The sequence below is a fragment of the Leptodactylus fuscus genome, chromosome 6 (genome assembly GCF_031893055.1).
Source record: "Leptodactylus fuscus isolate aLepFus1 chromosome 6, aLepFus1.hap2, whole genome shotgun sequence".
In the NCBI taxonomy this organism is placed as follows: domain Eukaryota; kingdom Metazoa; phylum Chordata; class Amphibia; order Anura; family Leptodactylidae; genus Leptodactylus; species Leptodactylus fuscus.
The window spans coordinates 20,230,343-20,248,873 of NC_134270.1; the positions used below are offsets into that span (position 1 = coordinate 20,230,343).

Sequence of the window (18,531 nt, forward strand, 5' to 3'; positions counted from 1 at the left end):
CCAGCACAGATCTATTGGCCCCTAGTGAGGATATCACTAGTTGGCCACATTCTCCTGAATATGAAGTGTCTTGATGATGTCACTCTTGATCTCATTGATAGGCTGCATTTTCATGAATATGAAGATCCTTGATGATGTCACTGATCCCTAATGAACTTATAGGCGGGTTTCTCATGAATATAAAGCCTTAGTGATGTCACTGCCTTATTTTCATGAATATGAAGTATCTCAGTGATGTCACTGGTTCTTAGGGCTCGTTCACATGGAGTAAACGCGCCACGCGATTACGCGGCGTTAACGCGGCGTAATCGCGCACCGTAAAAAAACGCGGCGTACACGCGCCGCAAACGCGCCACAATGCGTGGCGCATTTACTCCGTGTGAACGAGCCCTTAGAATATTGATAGGCAGCATTTTCATGGATACAAAGTGTCTCAGTGATGTCATCGGTTCCTGATAGGCCACACCCTCATGAATATAAAGTGTCTTATTTATGTCACTGATTCCTAATAGCCCTGCATACTCATGACTGTGAAGTTCCTTGATGACGTCACAGGTTTCTGGGATATTGATAGGCTGCATTCTTAAGAATATGACGTATCTTGGTGATGTCACTGCTTCCTGGTGTAGTTATAGGCTGTATAGGCTACAATCTCATGAATGTGAAGTGTCTCGGCGATGTCATCGGTTACTGGTGAATTTATAGATTGCATTCTCATGAATATGAAGTATCTTGATGATGTCACCTGGTTATATAGGCTACATTCTCATGAATGTAAGGTGTCTCAGTAATGTCATTGGTTCCTGATAAATTGTTAGACAACACCATCATGAACTGTCTACATTTTCATGAATATGAAGTGTCTTGGTGATGTCACTGGTCTCTATCGTATGATAGGCTATGTTCTCATAAGTAGGAAGGATCTCAGTGATGTCACTGGTTTCTGGTGAATTGATCCCCTGCGTTCTCATGACTAAGAATCTTGTGTCTTAATATGTCACTGACTTCTGGCAATTTTGTAAGCAACTTTTTATCGACAAACGTCTGCCAATAGATTACATATCTGAGACCCTCGTAACCTCTCTATATCCCTCTCAATTCTGTTATTTCTCTCGCAGGGCTCTTGCAGACATTTTGATACAACAGGGGCCAATACCGATCCCACACTGTGAACGAGAGGCCATCTCTGCTGTCGATAACTCTCCCAAAGAGAATACGCCTGTAAGAACTTCAAAAAATCAGTATACTCCAGTGCGGACGACCAAGACCAACCATGGAACAGGTGGGTTCTTTAAAAGTCTTTAGTTGATGGATCTTTTAGACAATGTATAGATTTTAAGTGGTGGAAAAAATCAACCGGAAGCAGAACGTAGATCTTCACTGGGTGCAAAGACTGGATTCTGGATGGTTGGGTTCTTGTGATACAAAATGTAATGGGATAATATCCTACTAAATATTGGCATGTGGAGCTTTTGTCAGTGGGGGGGGAGGTTCATCGTCTTTAGAGTAAATTTTTTGTTCCTTCCTATGTTGAACAGTAGTATAAAGATGGTGACAGTGGCTGGGTATTGTATGGCACTTGTAGTCATGCGAAAAAGAAGAGAACACAATATACGGGAGATCACTGGTTTAATCCAACACTAAAAGGTAGAGGGGTTACAAAAGACTCTGACCCCAAAGTTGTGCCAGACAGGCTCAACTCTGAAAAATGGATGGACAACTACTGCTCTCTGGTGGTGGCCTCTGACTCCCAAAGAATGTAGAGATGTGGAGAAGATGTAGGATTATTTGAGTGCTTATAATCGTGATAAAACATGTTGATATACGGGGGGTGCTACGCGTTTCAATAGGCCCTCCTGTCTTGTTAAGAAACGTCTTCCTGAAGAAGGCAGGAGGATCTTTCGAAACGCGTAGCACCTACAATATCAGTATATTTCATCATTGTTAATATTTTAATAACAGAACATCATCCCAATTAATCCTGATTTCTGCATATTTACACGTTTCGATAGGCCCTACTATCATTTTTACCATATTCCTGAAGATAAATCTATGTGTTTCGATAGTTCCTCCTGCCTTCTTCAGGAGAGATGGCTATTGAAATACATAGCACCCACTGAATCACCATAGTGTATTATTGTTATTATTATAATAAACAGGCTTCTATAGAACATTTCCCCAATAATCCATCTTTTTCTGCATGTTTACACGTTTCGATGGAGCCTTTTTTATCATTTTCACTCACATAGGCCTGAAAATGGAAGGAGAGCTTATCAAAATGTGCAGCACCCACTGTGACTCCAGTCTTTACTTCCTACACAACTATGTATTTCAATAATACCTTCTGTCTTCTTCAGGCACATGTCAAGGGACAATCAAAATGTGTAACACCCTTTGTATGTCATTGTATTGCGTTCCATAGAGTAGCATCCAAGATTAATCCTGGTTTTCCAATATGGCAGACAGCTAATAATAGTTTTGATAAAACATCCTGTTACAGCAGGGCAATGAGTTTTGATAGGTCCTCAGATCTTCTTCAGGCATAGGTTCTTCAAGAAGATAGGAAGGCCTATTGAGACATGTAGCACCAGACTGGGAAATAGAATATCAGGTGTCTGGATCCTGCAGAGGGAGCCAGAGCTCTAAACTGATAACCTATGACCTAAGAGGATCCACTAGAGCGCTGACGCGTTTCTGAAATTTGGTAGATCTTGTTACGCCATACCTATAGTACAATGATCCTTGGACTGGTGGCATTTTAGACTGGCACCGATGATGGGGAGGGGGTAAAAGCCATAGTAGCCGCTGATCCCACATTCCTCCTCCAAATAGTCAGCGCCAGTTGTACCGAGGTCGCAGAGCATGTGAAGTGGCTTCAGAAATAATTACTTTATGTTAGGAAACAAATTAGGTTTCACCATCTTTTCATTACTGTTGAAAATGTGATAAATACCGTGAATACGGTCGCTGGAAATTTGCGTTCATGTCTTTGCAAAGTTAATACCAATTTATTTTCCAAGGTTATAAAATCGCGGTCTATAAATAATTTCATTACGTTGTTCGCTGCGGTTTTAGTTGACCGCTAATAAAAGGAGAAGGTCTATATTAGGGGCCTAATAGGGTTCAGTTATTTGTGCCTTTCCGAGTTACAGGACCTTTGCACGTTGTGTTTCTCCTTTAATGGATGTATCGGACCTCCAAATGAGCAAAGTGAGTTTTCCAAAAATTTTATGTTTGGCTGAACCTGAAATTTTTAGGGTTCACCTCGCAAATATCTACTAAAAAAAATCTCAGTTTCCATAGTTTAGTCCACTGCCAAGACTATAACATCTCAGTAACTTGTGCTTGGTGGACAGCAATGGAAAGTGCACCATTTTGGGCTTTGTGCAGTGACCCCTTCAGGACCATCGTACAGCTATTATGTGCTACAATGGCAGGAATATTGTTAGTAACAGTCTTGTTTTGGATGGTACCAAATACTCTGGATAAGCTAAATTGGTAAAATAATATAGATAGAAATAATATATTATAATATATTCTTTACCGAACAAAGTCAGCACCACCTTTAAATTTATTCAGGATAATATTTTCCTCCTTAATCTAACTTATGAGGCCTCTATAGTGTGGGAAGGCAGCAACCTGTTCCTCATGGGTGGGGCAAAGTGTTTAAAGTCTCCTCCTCTCCATGACATCATCAAACAAGAGAAGGAGGAACCAGCCCATGGGGTTACATTGCTCTACTCCCCTACAAGGATGATTAGAAGGTGCTGTACGATGGGGTGAGCCAGCTCGTATTGAGGCGTCTTATATGTAGTGTTGCTGGATGGTCACTCTTTATAATCTCTTGCAATATTTCCATCTTCTCATTTAATATATTTTCTTTTATTACCCCGCTCTATAAATAAGAAAAACATATGTCAAGCCGTCGAAAAGAAAATACATGATATTTACCATATGTCACTCCCCATCTGATGTTCCGCTGGTGTTATACAAGGTTTATCTTCACTTACATAAAAATAAAATCAGAGGTGTGAACTTAGTTTACAGGAAAATACTTGACTTTATTTTACTTCAGAAGAGTCCACAGAATCGAAAATTGGACTACTAGATTCGCAGACACAGGGTTTTCAGTATGGCTACGATGTGTGGGCTTTTAATCACGGAGTCAGATGTTCACCCTGACTCAGTGATACAATGTCCCATTGCCCCTTCAATTTAATATAATATCTCTCCACCCCTTAGACTAAATAGAATGATCCTCCACCCTCTAGACTAAATAGAATGATCCTCCACCTCTAGACTAAATAGAATGATCCTCCACCTCTAGACTAAATAGAATGATCCTCCACCTCTAGACTAAATAGAATGATCCGCCACCCCCTAGACTAAATAGAATGATCCTCCACCTCTAGACTAAATAGAATGATCCTCCACCTCTACACTAAATAGAATGATCCTCCACCTCTAGACTAAATAGAATGATCCTCCACCTCTAGACTAAATAGAATGATCCTCCACCCCTTAGACTAAATAGAATGATCCTCCACCCCTTAGACTAAATAGAATGATCCTCCTCCTCTTAGACTCAGTAAACTGTCTCTCTGCCCCTCCTGCTTTCTCGCGGCCCATGATTCTGGATTATTGGCCATTTGGCTGGTGCATTTTGGTGGATTATAGGAGGTTAAAAATAAAGTACTTTTCTGGTCTTACATAAATAAGACAAACTCAACTTGTAGGGAAATCTTCTTCAGTCTTCTAATATAGCTTCTGTTCCTCAGCACAGGGTAGGAAGAGCAGCTCTGGAGCACAAACTGCTGCTCCACCAAGTGAAATACTGTGTAGACTAAGGAAAGAAGACAAGTTATAGCCACTTCTTGTATACATAGAGTAGGCCCCAGCGTTAGTAGCTTTATATGCATACACTCAGACTGTATTATACGCAGTCCGTGCCTTACATTATACAGATTAACATCCCTGACATCATTTTACAGTCAATTAGATATGCGCCTGAATAAGGATTATGTGAAGATCTCAAAGTGATTTATTGATCTTGGGCATTGGGTTTCTGGAGTTTATTGAACGGGGTAAACCTGTGGGTGCATGCCCTGGGATTTGGGAGAAGAGGTGAAGACTTGAGGATCGGCAACTTCTGCCTTCTCCTAAGACACGTGGATGTGAGGATTATGGAACTATAAACTAAAACAAGCTGAATAAAATCTACTGCCTGTAATGGATCCTTTTCAGTCAAGTATCAGTGTCCCCTGCACCTTGACTCTAAGGACCCTTGGGTATTTAAGTAAGAATTCTGGACTTGAATGTGAAATTGCAGAAGGAACCGTTGGGGAACCATCCTAAACTTCATACATATTATATTAAGGATCTCTTGTGCCCAATGAACCATCACCTCGTAGTCTCAATAGACCAGATAAGTTTGAGCAATGTATCTGGAAGAAATCTGAACTAAAAGGATTCATTGTGGAGTTGTATAAATGGTCAAGAAATGAGGCTTTAAGTGTCAATGCCCCTCTGCCCCTTCAACTCAATAAAATGCTCCTCCTCTCATTAGATTCTATATCATTTTCCTCACTTAGACTTAATGCCCCTTTGCCCATTAGACTTAATATGCTTTGACTCTTTGACTCCCTTCACCTTCTAGACAATATATAACTTTCTTCTGCCCCGTAGACTTAATATAATATCCTTCCTCCCCATAAACTGTACATCTTTATCCATCCCTCAGATTCAATGTAACGTCTCTCTGCCCTCTTAGACTCAACATAATGTCCTTCCATCTCCTAGACTCACCATAAGGTTTCTTTGCATCTTAGACTCAATGTAATGTCCCTCCACCTATTAGATTTAATATTATTCTTCTCTGCTCCTTACACTTGATATAATGTCTCTTCATTCCTTAGGCTCAATACACTTAGGCTCAATATAATGTCCCTCTGCTCTTTAGACTTATTATAATGTCCCTCTATCACATAGACTCATTGATGTCCTTCTACCCTTTAGACTCAATATAATGTCTCTCTGTTTCTTAGACTAAATATAATATTTCTCTGCCCCCTTATACTCAATATAATTTCTCTCTGCTGCTTAGACTCAATGCAATGTCCCTGCACCTCAGAGACTCATTCAGGTCCTTTTACTCCTTAGATTAAACATATTATCCCTCCACCTCATAGACTAATTAATGTCCCACCACCCCTTAGACACAATATAATATCTCTCAACTCATTAGACAAAATATAATATTTCCCCACCCCTTAGACACAATATCTCTCTTAACTCCTTAGACACAATATAATATTTCTCCACCCCTTAGACTCAATATACTATCTCTCCAACCCTTAGACACAATATAATATCTCCCCACCCCTTAGACACTATATAATATCTCCCCACCCCTTAGACACAATATAATATCTCTCCACCCCTTAGACACAATATATCTCTCCCTCCCTTAGACACAATATAATATCTCCCCACCCCTTAGACACAATATAATATATCCATCCCTTAGACACAATATAATATCTCCCCACCCCTTAGACACAATATAATATCTCCCCACCCCTTAGACACAATATATTTCTCCATCCCTTAGACACTATATAATATCTGTCCACCCCTTATACACAATATATCTCTCCATCCCTTAGACACAATATAATATCTCTCCACCCCTTAGACACAATATATCTCTCCATCCCTTAGACACAATATAATATCTCTCCACCCCTTAGACACAATATATCTCTCCATCCCTTAGACACAATATATCTCTCCACCCCTTAGACACAATATATCTCTCCATCCCTTAGACACAATATATCTCTCCATCCCTTAGACACAATATAATATCTCTCCACCCTTTAGACACAATATATCTCTCCATCCCTTAGACACAATATAATATCTCTCCACCCTTTAGACACAATATATCTCTCCATCTCTTAGACACTATATAATATCTCTCCACCCCTTAGACACAATATATCTCTCCATCCCTTAGACACTATATAATATCTCTCCACCCCTTAGACACAATATATCTCTCCATCCCTTAGACACAATATAATATCTCCCCACCCCTTAGACACAATATAATATCTCCCCACCCCTTAGACACAATATATCTCTCCATCCCTTAGACACAATATAATATCTCTCCACCCTTTAGACACAATATATCTCTCCATCCCTTAGACACTATATAATATCTCTCCACCCCTTAGACACAATATATTTCTCCATCCCTTAGACACAATATAATATCTCTCCACCCCTTATACACAATATATCTCTCCATCCCTTAGACACAATATAATATCTCTCCATCCCTTAGACACAATATAATATCTCTTCACCCCTCAGACACAATATATCTCTCCACCCCTTAGACACAATATAATATCTCCCCACCCCTTAGACACAATATATCTCTCCATCCCTTAGACACAATATAATATCTCCCCACTCCTTAAACTCATTATAATGTGCAGACTTTTTAATGTTCCTCCGCCCCTCAAACTCAATATACTAATCTATTACATCCGTATAATATCACGAGTCCTATAGGTTGGAGCTATTCTTCCATCATGCAGAGTATACATATATATACACAATACTTCATATATATACCATATTAACAGAATCAGCCACCACGGGTGTGAACAGTCACCTGTTGTAGTCCGTGCATGAACTGTTGTGATATTTATGACATTTAAGTAACCATAGCAACTGTATTGATTAGGAAAGAAAAGGAAGAAGCTTACGAGCGGCTTAGGAAGAAAACAGAATGAGATTTTGGCAGCGAAACGCATGGTGTACCCATCCAGTACTGCTCTCATTATGGGTGAGAGGAAAGGGATGACACATGGCTGCCGGATAATTGACACTGTATGGTGTAAATTAGGTTCAAGAATCATTTGCAATCTTTTTTTTTTCCTTTTTTCTAAATTTTTGGCTTATTTCAGGAGCACAACTGTTCCTAAGCGCAACGCTCGGCAGAAATAAAGCTCTTTTATTGACTGAGGCTGAAACGCGGCTCGTCTATAGCAATCATTAGTATTATTAGGAAACATGGGAACGATAGTCCCCTCAAATTCTCCTCCCTCCCTTATTAAACTTTAGTTTTTGCATGATGAGTATATAATGGTAATAAACCTGACAACAAACCACTAAAAAAGAGAAAAATTGGGGAAATCTGACACTCTCGCCCTCACCCTTGTCGCCTGCTGTTGTGATTTTAGGCAGAGGGGTTTAGGATCGGACACGACGCCTAATGGTTCCTGATATTTTTATGTATTCTTTCTAACATGAATCCATCCCTTTAAGAACCTGACTCCTTCCCCGTGCCCATCTTTACCGGGGACTGACTGGCACTGCAGTGTTTAAGCAGATGAATTAACTTCAAGGTGTGAAGCCGGTCCACGACAAGACTCCTTCTCTCCGAAACAATAACAGCGCGGCGTGATAAGACTGCGCCTACTGTGAGCTGCCATCTGCCAGCCGTTCACCAGACAGAGAAGATCCATTCTGTCAGGAGCGCAGACATCACCCGAAAGAGCCTGACAATCACACCGCACCGCGCTTACTGGGGTCATCTCTATACTATGTGCCCTCATGCGGCCATAGGGGCCAACAAGGCAGATGTTATGGACCCCCTAAAGAGTGGGGCCCAGTCCTGGTCGGCCCTATCAGGAGCCTGAACTTACTTAGATCTGTCACATTCCCACAATCCCCTTCTGTCGGTGAAGCATCACATATGCGCTTTGATTTCCGTTATTCTGGTCTGTCGTAGGATCAGAAGAACGGAAAAACGGACAACTATGGATCCCAAACCTGACTGACACAAATGGATCCCCAGGGACCCCATTGACTGTAGCGGCTCATCTGGTGTCAATCAGAGGTCCATTTTATAAACTGAAATCATCAGATAGACACCTGGTGCGGATGTGAACACAGCCTGACTGTAGTAGAGCTGGATTTGTGATCTGATATTACCTATGCTCAGAATTCTGGGCTTCCTATGGGACTCCAGGTGAATCAGTGGAGTTACTGTTGATTTATTGTATTCACTTATATACAAACAATAATAGACTGTATTCACCTGTCCTACAGTCAGCCTCTCCTCTCCTGACATGGCTGATAACAGATAGTAATAGATTGTATTCACCTGTCCTACAGTCAGCCTCTCCTGACATGGCTGATAACAGATAGTAATAGATTGTATTCACCTGTCCTACAGTCAGCCTCTCCTCTCCTGACATGGCTGATAATAGATTGTATTCACCTGTCCTACAGTCGGCCTCTCCTCTCCTGACATGGCTGATAACAGATAGTAATAGATTGTATTCACCTGTCCTACAGTCGGCCTCTCCTCTCCTGACATGGCTGATAACAGATAGTAATAGATTGTATTCACCTGTCCTACAGTCGGCCTCTCCCCTCCTGACATGGCTGATAACAGATAGTAATAGATTGTATTCCCCTGTCCTACAGTCGGCCTCTCCCCTCCTGACATGGCTGATAACAGATAGTAATAGATTGTATTCACCTGTCCTACAGTCAGCCTCTCCCCTCCTGACATGGCTGATAACAGATAGTAATAGATTGTATTCCCCTGTCCTACAGTCAGCCTCTCCCCTCCTGACATGGCTGATAACAGATAGTAATAGATTGTATTCCCCTGTCCTACAGTCGGCCTCTCCTCTCCTGACATGGCTGATAACAGATAGTAATAGATTGTATTCACCTGTCCTACAGTCGGCCTCTCCTCTCCTGACATGGCTGATAACAGAGAGTAATAGATTGTATTCTCCTGTCCTACAGTCAGCCTCTCCCCTCCTGACATGGCTGATAACAGATAGTAATAGATTGTATTCCCCTGTCCTACAGTCGGCCTCTCCTCTCCTGACATGGCTGATAACAGATAGTAATAGATTGTAGTCACCTGTCCTACAGTCAGCCTCTCCTCTCCTGACATGGCTGATAACAGAGAGTAATAGATTGTATTCCCCTGTCCTACAGTCGGCCTCTCCTCTCCTGACATGGCTGATAACAGATAGTAATAGATTGTATTCACCTGTCCTACAGTCGGCCTCTCCTGACATGGCTGATAACAGATAGTAATAGATTGTATTCCCCTGTCCTACAGTCGGCCTCTCCTCTCCTGACATGGCTGATAACAGATAGTAATAGATTGTACTCACCTGTCCTACAGTCGGCCTCTCCCCCCCTGACATGGCTGATAACAGATAGTAATAGATTGTATTCACCTGTCCTACAGTCGGCCTCTCCTCTCCTGACATGGCTGATAACAGATAGTAATAGATTGTATTCACCTGTCCTACAGTCAGCCTCTCCTCTCCTGACATGACTGATAACAGATAGTAATAGATTGTATTCACCTGTCCTATAGTCAGAAAGTCATTAGTCAGGAATGGTTGATAACAGGGGACAATAGACTGCACACAGCTGAGGTTCTGGTACTAATCCTACAACTCGCCTCTCCTCTCCTCATAATTGACAGTGTAGTGGAGGTCATGCTGTTTTTGGGATTAGCGCCCCCTGACCCTGGCGCTCTCATCATCCTCAGCCTTTGAGCCGTCCTATTTCGAAGACTGGGCCATCTGGCAGATCTTGAGCTCCACTATCTAGGGATTGTCAGTAGGAGGAGCGGCGTCTTGTAGACTCATGAAATAACCCTCTTGATGCAATCATCCTCCGATAATAGAGAGAACATACGGCCACACTCAATAACCCACCACAAATCTTACTGCTGTCAATCAGTCGCTGATGCCACCGGCCCCTCAGATGGCCAGACATGCACCAGCCTGGCACAGAGCACCTTCCCGATATTACAGGCCAAAAACTCCCAACCCTTAAGGTATCCTTAATATTCTGCATGGTAGATTTGTCGGAAAACTACATGACCACCAATATGGTGCCACCAATGTCAGAATTTTTGCAATTTTAAAATCATAGGAACGTGAAATTTCCATCCAAGTGATCGGCTGTAAGTGAGGGATTATCACGGAGCCTAATATCATGGCAATATCTGTGATGGCCTATCTTAGATTGACACCCAGAACCCCCATCCATCTGCTTCCTCCTCACAGTCCATGTTGTCATTCTGTTGGACTCCGGTAGACCTGGCACATTTCGGGGTCCATGCAGTCCATTGCTCTTTTTCGTGACGTAGACCTGAAATTTGCCACTCATGCCATTGGCCATGACACATTTAGCGCCGTGTAATCTGTCCCTCTTTCTATCCTTTGGAGGAGATAGGTGTATGTCCCATTACTGCCAGGTAGGGGGATGGATAGACCTCGGCTGGACCTCCTTGTACTCACTAAGCCCCATCATCCTGGTATAGAGTATGACCGGGACTTGCTGATTAAGCACCTTCCTAGTACACAGGAGGTGATACTCTGATCATAAAGGAAGGTGTTTTGTGATTCCCCCATAACATCTGTCCTCTCCTCATCCTTCACAGCTCCGCCGTCATTAGCGCACATTATTTATTTCAGCAACTCTAATTACACGGATCCATCAAAAGTGAGAATGAGCAGCCCGTCACCCCCGTATCGCCAGGGGCTTCTCATATGTCAGGTGTAAAATGGCAAGCAGAAGACGACTCGTGACAATGTGTGCAATAACTCAGAGAGCGAAGATCTACATGGAGCTGATGATTAAAGGGATTGTCTATTTCAGCGTGAGAGATCTACAGTAGGTACTAGAACCAGTGCTGAAACCCATCAAAATCTATCCTACACTGCCCCCACGGTGAAGACAAAGTATGGCAGGGCACACCTAGCTCTGAATGGCTGCCTGTGGTCCTCTAGAGTTGAGATCCATGCCTAAAGCTACTAGTTTAAAGTGATCTTATCATTAAAACTCACTTTTTTGCCCCTAACACGTCTTCTCCGGGCCGCCGTTTGGTATATAATCCGGTTTTCATTAGTACGCAAATGAGTTCTCTTGCAGCACTGGGGGCGGGCCCCAGCACTCAAACAGCATTGGGGGCGTCCCCAATGCTGCGAGAGAACTCTCCAGCGCCGCCTACATCTTCTTCAGGAACGGGGTCTTCACGCGTCGTCTTCTGGCGGTGACTTCAAACTTCTAGGGCAAAGCTGACTGCACATGCCAGCCGGCCAAAAGCAAATGGCCGCTTGTGCAGTATTATAAGCAGCTATATTCTTGTGGCCGGTAGGCATGCACAGTCGCCTTTGCCCTAGGCCCGAGGCCTAGAAGTTTGAAGCCACCGCCGGAAGAAGACGTGTGAAGACCCCATTCCTGAAGAAGATGGAGGCGGCACTAGAGAGTTCTCTCGCAGCATTGGGGACGCCCCCAGTGCTGTGAGAGAACTCATTTGCATACCGACGAAAACCGGATTATATACCGAACGGTGGCCTGGAGAAGACATCTAAAGGTAGGAGAAGAATAGCCTTTCTTAAGGCTATTCCTACGTGTTAGGGACAAAAAATTGACTTTTAGTGATAGGATCCCTTTAATTTGCCATCAACCCTCATCCTTGACTTTTGTCCCATAGCATAAAGTAGACAACCCCTTTAAGAGCTGGTTTAGGACCAGGCTACACAATGATTTCCAATTTTCAAGGAGGTGACATGACTTAGACTAAGGGTCCCATGCTTAAGTTTAGAAAAAGTCTTGACAGATGTTGCATGGCCATCGCCATTGATTTCGGAAATCCATGGTCTGTGCCTCTAGATAGCAGAATATGGAAAAGTCCTGTATACACTCTTGGATGGATTGCCATATGGAGCCATAGATTGCCACCACTGGATGTAGATAATATCGGTGGGATATCCTACTACTGAATCCTATTGTAGATCCTATACAGATTCCACCATGCCCATGACCACTTGTGCTTACAACAGCTTGTATACCTACCCACACCGGTGGGACACTCATAAAGGGCCAAATATATAGGGTTAAAGGGTTGTCCAGTCAATTGTTTCATTAAAGGGGTTTTGGGGAAGATACATATTCATGACCCTTCAGTTCTTCTTAGGATACACTTCAAAATTTGTATGCAAAACCAGAAGAGGATTAAGTTTTTTGGTTCTCCCCCTTTATGGTCCACACCTACTTTTGGCTTCGAAAATTTAATCAAAAAATCTGATCGACTCCTGAGTCTTAAATAGGTCGCTCAGTTTTATATAGAAAGAAAGTTCATTGAGATACAATAAAAAGTTCTGCAGCTTCCTAACACATTGCGTGATCCAACTCTTCTCCACTGTTCGCACCCTTGAGCCAAAAACTTGTATAGACCAAGTACACCTGAGGGTTCGTTAAACATGGTTCGTTACCATTGTATCCTCTGTGATACATTGTAACAATCTGTCAGGGCACAAAAGAGGTTTGCGATTTCTGTTCACCATGACCTTACCTTGGTACCTCCAACCTGTCCAGAACCAACGCTGTTCTCCCACCATACTCCGCTGTCTGCCTGCGCTCTGTAATTACATGGAGGGCTGAATGGGTTGCAGTTTCGCGGCTCGGAGACATTGCTATGCAACGCGGCAGCCTTCAGGATTACATTTAATTAACCTCTGACCCCGGCATATTGTACAATCATATTATAGATGTTAACCAGTGCGCCGGGAGCCGCCCGGGGTTCTCTTTATTAACTTTCCCGCTGGAAGGAAAGAATATTTCCATACAAAGATTAGAAATGTTTCTTGGGAGCGCCGAGGATCAGGACGTGAGGATGTATTCCTGCTGGTGCAGAGGCTAGTGATATCTAGTGTATCTAGTGTATGATACAGCCAGCGCCCGGGGCAGTATTGGAACAGGTGAAAAGAGTAGAGCCAAGGAATAGCCGGACACATTCCCCTATTGAGAGGGTGGAGTGATGATTATAGTATGAGGGAGCCTTCACACGGAGTAACACTGCGCTCATTCCGAATGTAAAAACACATTCAGAATGAGCGCGTAAAAAGCAGCTCCCATTGACTTGAATGGGAGCCAGCATACGTGCGCTACCTATTGAAATCAATGGAAGACTTTTTTGGTACCTTTCCGTTATCGGGCCAGCATCGTAGTTCAGCATCAGCATCAGGACATGCTGAACTGCTGACTACTGGCCCGATGCTGGCTGGCACTGGAGCTGTGTATAAAGGAGCAGCGGATCACAGGACACCAGAGAGGGGCGCCCAGACTCTGCCCTCACTCGCGGTGCGGGGAGGATGGTGGAGCCCGGCCTGGTGTGAGCGGTGTGCCACCGTGACAGATACTATGTGCATGTCACTGCAGCCGCAGCATCAGGGGGTGACGTCCAGCTTCACCGTGTCCTCCGGGCACTGGGACGTGCAGCCCGGCTGCTGACAAGCTTGTGCTCACCGACAATCACTGCAATCCCCAAGTCAACGCTGACTTGGTGATTGTCGGTGAGCACAAGCTTGTGAAACCGGACGTCACCCCCTGATGCTGCGGCTGCAGTGACACGCACACAGCATCTGTCACGGTGGCACACCGCTCACACCAGGCCGGCTCCACCATCCTCTCCGCACCGCGAGTGAGGGCAGAGTCTGGGCGCCCCTCTCTGGCATCCTGTGATCCGCTGCTCCTTTATACACAGCTCCACTGCCAGTCAGCATCGGGCCAGTAGTCAGCAGTTCAGCATGTCCCGATGCTGATGCTGAACTGCAATGCTGGCCCGATAAGGGAAAAGTACCAAAACGGCCTCCCATTGATTTCAATGGGGAGCGCATGTATACCGGCTCCCATTCAAGTCAATGGGAGCTGCTTGTTACGCGCTCGTTCTGAACGTGTTTTTACGTTAGAAACTCTGTGTGAAGGTTCCCAAAGGGCGATGTCGCCTGCAGTAGTGTAGTACATAGAACTTCTGTATAGGAGGAGTTGTTGAATTGTGCGGAGTGAACACCACCACAGCTACAAGAATCACCACCGTCATTACCATCATCATCCCTTCTACCCACCGCCATTTGACAGCTGTCATTGACTGTCTATCCTCTTGAACCTGATTGTAAGTCCTCTCATCTCCGACTAATCAATGCATATCACTGCCGGCCGCGGTCAGGTAGCACCTAGATCCTACAATATTTACATAGCCCGATAGCAAGGTCTCTCCGCAGGAGACTGAACAAATTCCTCCTTCTTGAATAAACACACAATCATTTGGCACCAAGGCTATGGAGAAGATTGCATTTGTTCTCAAGGCTGACAAATCGAGGGCAGCAATGAATAATAACAATATGGATCTATTTCTAAATCAAAAGCTAAAGAATCCAATTTTGTTATTTGCGTAATTTTGTATCCAATTGGTATTATATAAGATGAATGAACGCTCATTCGCTGGCATAAAGGATTATTGAAATTCGGTTGACATGAATAAATCTTCCATTATCTTCTACCTTACGCGCTCTCGACTTTAACTCTAAGGCGCTCGAGGAGGGATATTTTTGAAAGACAGAAATGAAGTCTTAAAAAGGAAAAGTCTGTCTGGTGGCTGAAGAAAAAGGTCATGGACGTGGGAGAGGGGTAGGGCCAGTCTTCTGCCCCAGGAGGCTCTGAGATATTCTCCCTCGATATTACACTTGAACTGGGTCTACATTTCCTTAGAAAAACAGAAAAATCTATGTATGAGAAGATAACCCGGACACAATAAGGACATCATGGCTGGTTATCAGGAGGACACTACATGTATGAGAAGATAACCTGACCACAATAAGGACATCATGGCTGGTTATCAGGAGGACACTACATGTATGAGAAGATAACCCGGACACAATAAGGACATCATGGCTGGTTATCAGGAGGACACTACATGTATGAGAAGATAACCCGGACACAATAAGGACATCATGGCTGGTTATCAGGAGGATACTACATGTATGAGAAGATAACCTGGCCACAGTAAGGAGATCATGGCTGGTTATCAGGAGGACACTACATGTATGAGAAGATAACCCGGACACAATAAGGACATCATAGCTGGCTATCAGGAGGACACTACATGTATGACAAGATAACCCAGACACAATAAGGACATCATGGCTGGTTATAAGGAGGACACTGCATGTATGAGAAGATAACCTGACCACAATAAGGAAATCATGGCTGGTTATCAGGAGGACACTACATGTATGAGAAGATAACCTGACCACAATAAGGACATCATGGCTGGTTATCAGGAGGACACTACATGTATGAGAAGATAACCCGGACACAATAAGGACATCATGGCTGGTTATCAGGAGGACACTACATGTATGAGAAGATAACCCGGACACAATAAGGACATCATGACTGGTTATCAGGAGGACACTACATGTATGAGAAGATAACCTGACCACAATAAGGACATCATGGCTGGTTATCAGGAGGACACTACATGTATGAGAAGATAACCCGAACACAATAAGGACATCATGGCTGGTTATCAGGAGGACACTACATGCATGAGAAGATAACCTGACCACAATAAGGACATCATGGCTGGTTATAAGGAGGACACTGCATGTATGAGAAGATAACCTGACCACAATAAGGACATCATGGCTGGTTATCAGGAGGACACTACATGTATGAGAAGATAACCTGACCACAATAAGGACATCATGGCTGGTTATCAGGAGGACACTACATGTATGAGAAGATAACCTGGCCACAGTAAGTAGATTATGGCTTAACCCCCTTAAGCTGATAGACGTGATCATAAGCTTCAACCAATTTAAGCAGCTGTCACCTAAATTTTTCCCTTGCTTTGGATGCGACTGGAGTAGATCAGTACCAAAAAAGTAAGACAGGTGAAGGGAAAATATACGGACTAGTATCAGTGGTCTCCACCACGTGTCTGAGGGTCCTACAGCTGTTTGAGCAAAAAGTTACAAATTACTCAAAATATTCATATTCAGTTAAGTGCTCACTTCAAATCGAAAAAGTGGGCACAGGCTACAGGGAGGGGATTACCAATATATTTTTGACATACTAAAATCCAGAAAGCGTACAAACCTAGGCCTGTTCATACAAGCATAGAGTTTCTTGTCTCACTGTAGGGCAGTCGAAATTGGTATATGGGGTATATGAAACACCAGTCTTAATAAATCTGCTCCGTGGTCTATACATCTCTGCGCGATATCAATATAAACATGTCCTGAAATATAATCTACTTAGCAAAGGTTTTAGCAGAAGTAACCATTGACCATCCTTTACATCCACCATGATGAGAATGGACTTCTATCGATCTGCCCATGGTCATGCTGGTATCGTAGCAGGTTCTTATTGACGCCAGGTCAGTAATCCATCCAAAAAAATCAGTATTTACTGACATGTGCAGGGAACAAGCCTTCCCAATAATGCTGTATATGTAGAAACATTCCATAGACGTAGCCGCAACCTTCATTTGTCCTTTGTGAGTAGGAATGTATCAGTCATTGAATGGGCCAAAGTCAACTGCATAAAGCTGGATTCACACCAGCACTTGCAATGAGTTTGGGGATTCTGTCCACGAATCTGCTTTGTAAGCGGATTGGGTTTCCATTTTTTGGGTCCTTAGTGGACATGAAAAGTGTAAGTGTGAATTTTTAGATCTTTCCTACTGTGGGTGGAGCTTAGTTACCACATGACCCCAGCGAGGAGAATGATATCACAAGGGGGTGGAGTCTGACATGAAGATAATGGAAATTTCTGTTCCTGTGTCCTGACTACTACAATGTAGAAACCATAATGTATCAATAACCACACCTATGGACCCATTCTCCCTCCATGACCGTTCTCCTTTAACATAACATTTTCAAAGCCAGTTATCAATAGTGACAAACTGGGATCCTTCTTCCATACTGCACTCTTGATTTCCAAATCGGAACTAAAATAATTAATTGTAGCTGTCGTTGGAATCTCCTATGGAGAAAACACAGCAGTCTGTTTATTGACCAAGCTCCGAGAAGAGACTGTGAATTCTCGAAACTTGTTTAGTAGAGAACTTATGTCTGTACAGCAAAAGACATTGTAAGAATGTGAGTCGTAGGAAATATCTTACCATGGTTGGCTCAACATTCTCTTAACCAAAGTCCCAAGTGTTAGATGATGGTGTTCTGACGGTCTCTTAGAGGTATGTTATCTAGAGTCCCTCAAAATGTTAGTTATTGATGAATGCGGAACCAATATAGCAATGGGTGGACACCAAACTTTGGAACCATTTGAGTTGACTTACTCGATAAAGTTTGTTATCAAATCCATTAAATTTGGAATTAAATTTTTGTCCCCCGTAGGTCCAACCACTAAAAAAAAATCTAAGAAAAATCTCAATTTAAAAAAAATGATACCAATCCCTCACTCACCTCTTCCATTGCAAAGTTTCCCACCAGTTCTTGTACATTGTGGTACCTCTTGACGCAGAAATGTGGCTGTCCGGTCAAACACTGGTCACATCAATGACCCTATAGGGTAAAACTTGCGTTGAAAGGCACCAGGAAGTTCAGAGACCTGCCGGGGACCCAGGAAGCATTAGAATGGAAGTGGTGAGGGATCACT

General features: G+C 43.2%; 1 protein-coding gene across 11 annotated transcripts in view; it reads left to right on the forward strand.

The window, feature by feature from the left end:
* The window catches only part of SHISA6 (shisa family member 6), a 171,984-nt gene that overhangs the window by 23,488 nt on the left and 129,965 nt on the right, over nt 1-18,531 (forward strand). For all 11 annotated transcript variants that reach the window (XM_075279445.1, XM_075279447.1, XM_075279450.1 and 8 more), the window contains exon 3: nt 1,119-1,282. In XM_075279445.1, the coding sequence (XP_075135546.1) occupies nt 1,119-1,282 (164 nt within the window). The remainder of the gene's footprint in view (nt 1-1,118; nt 1,283-18,531) is intronic.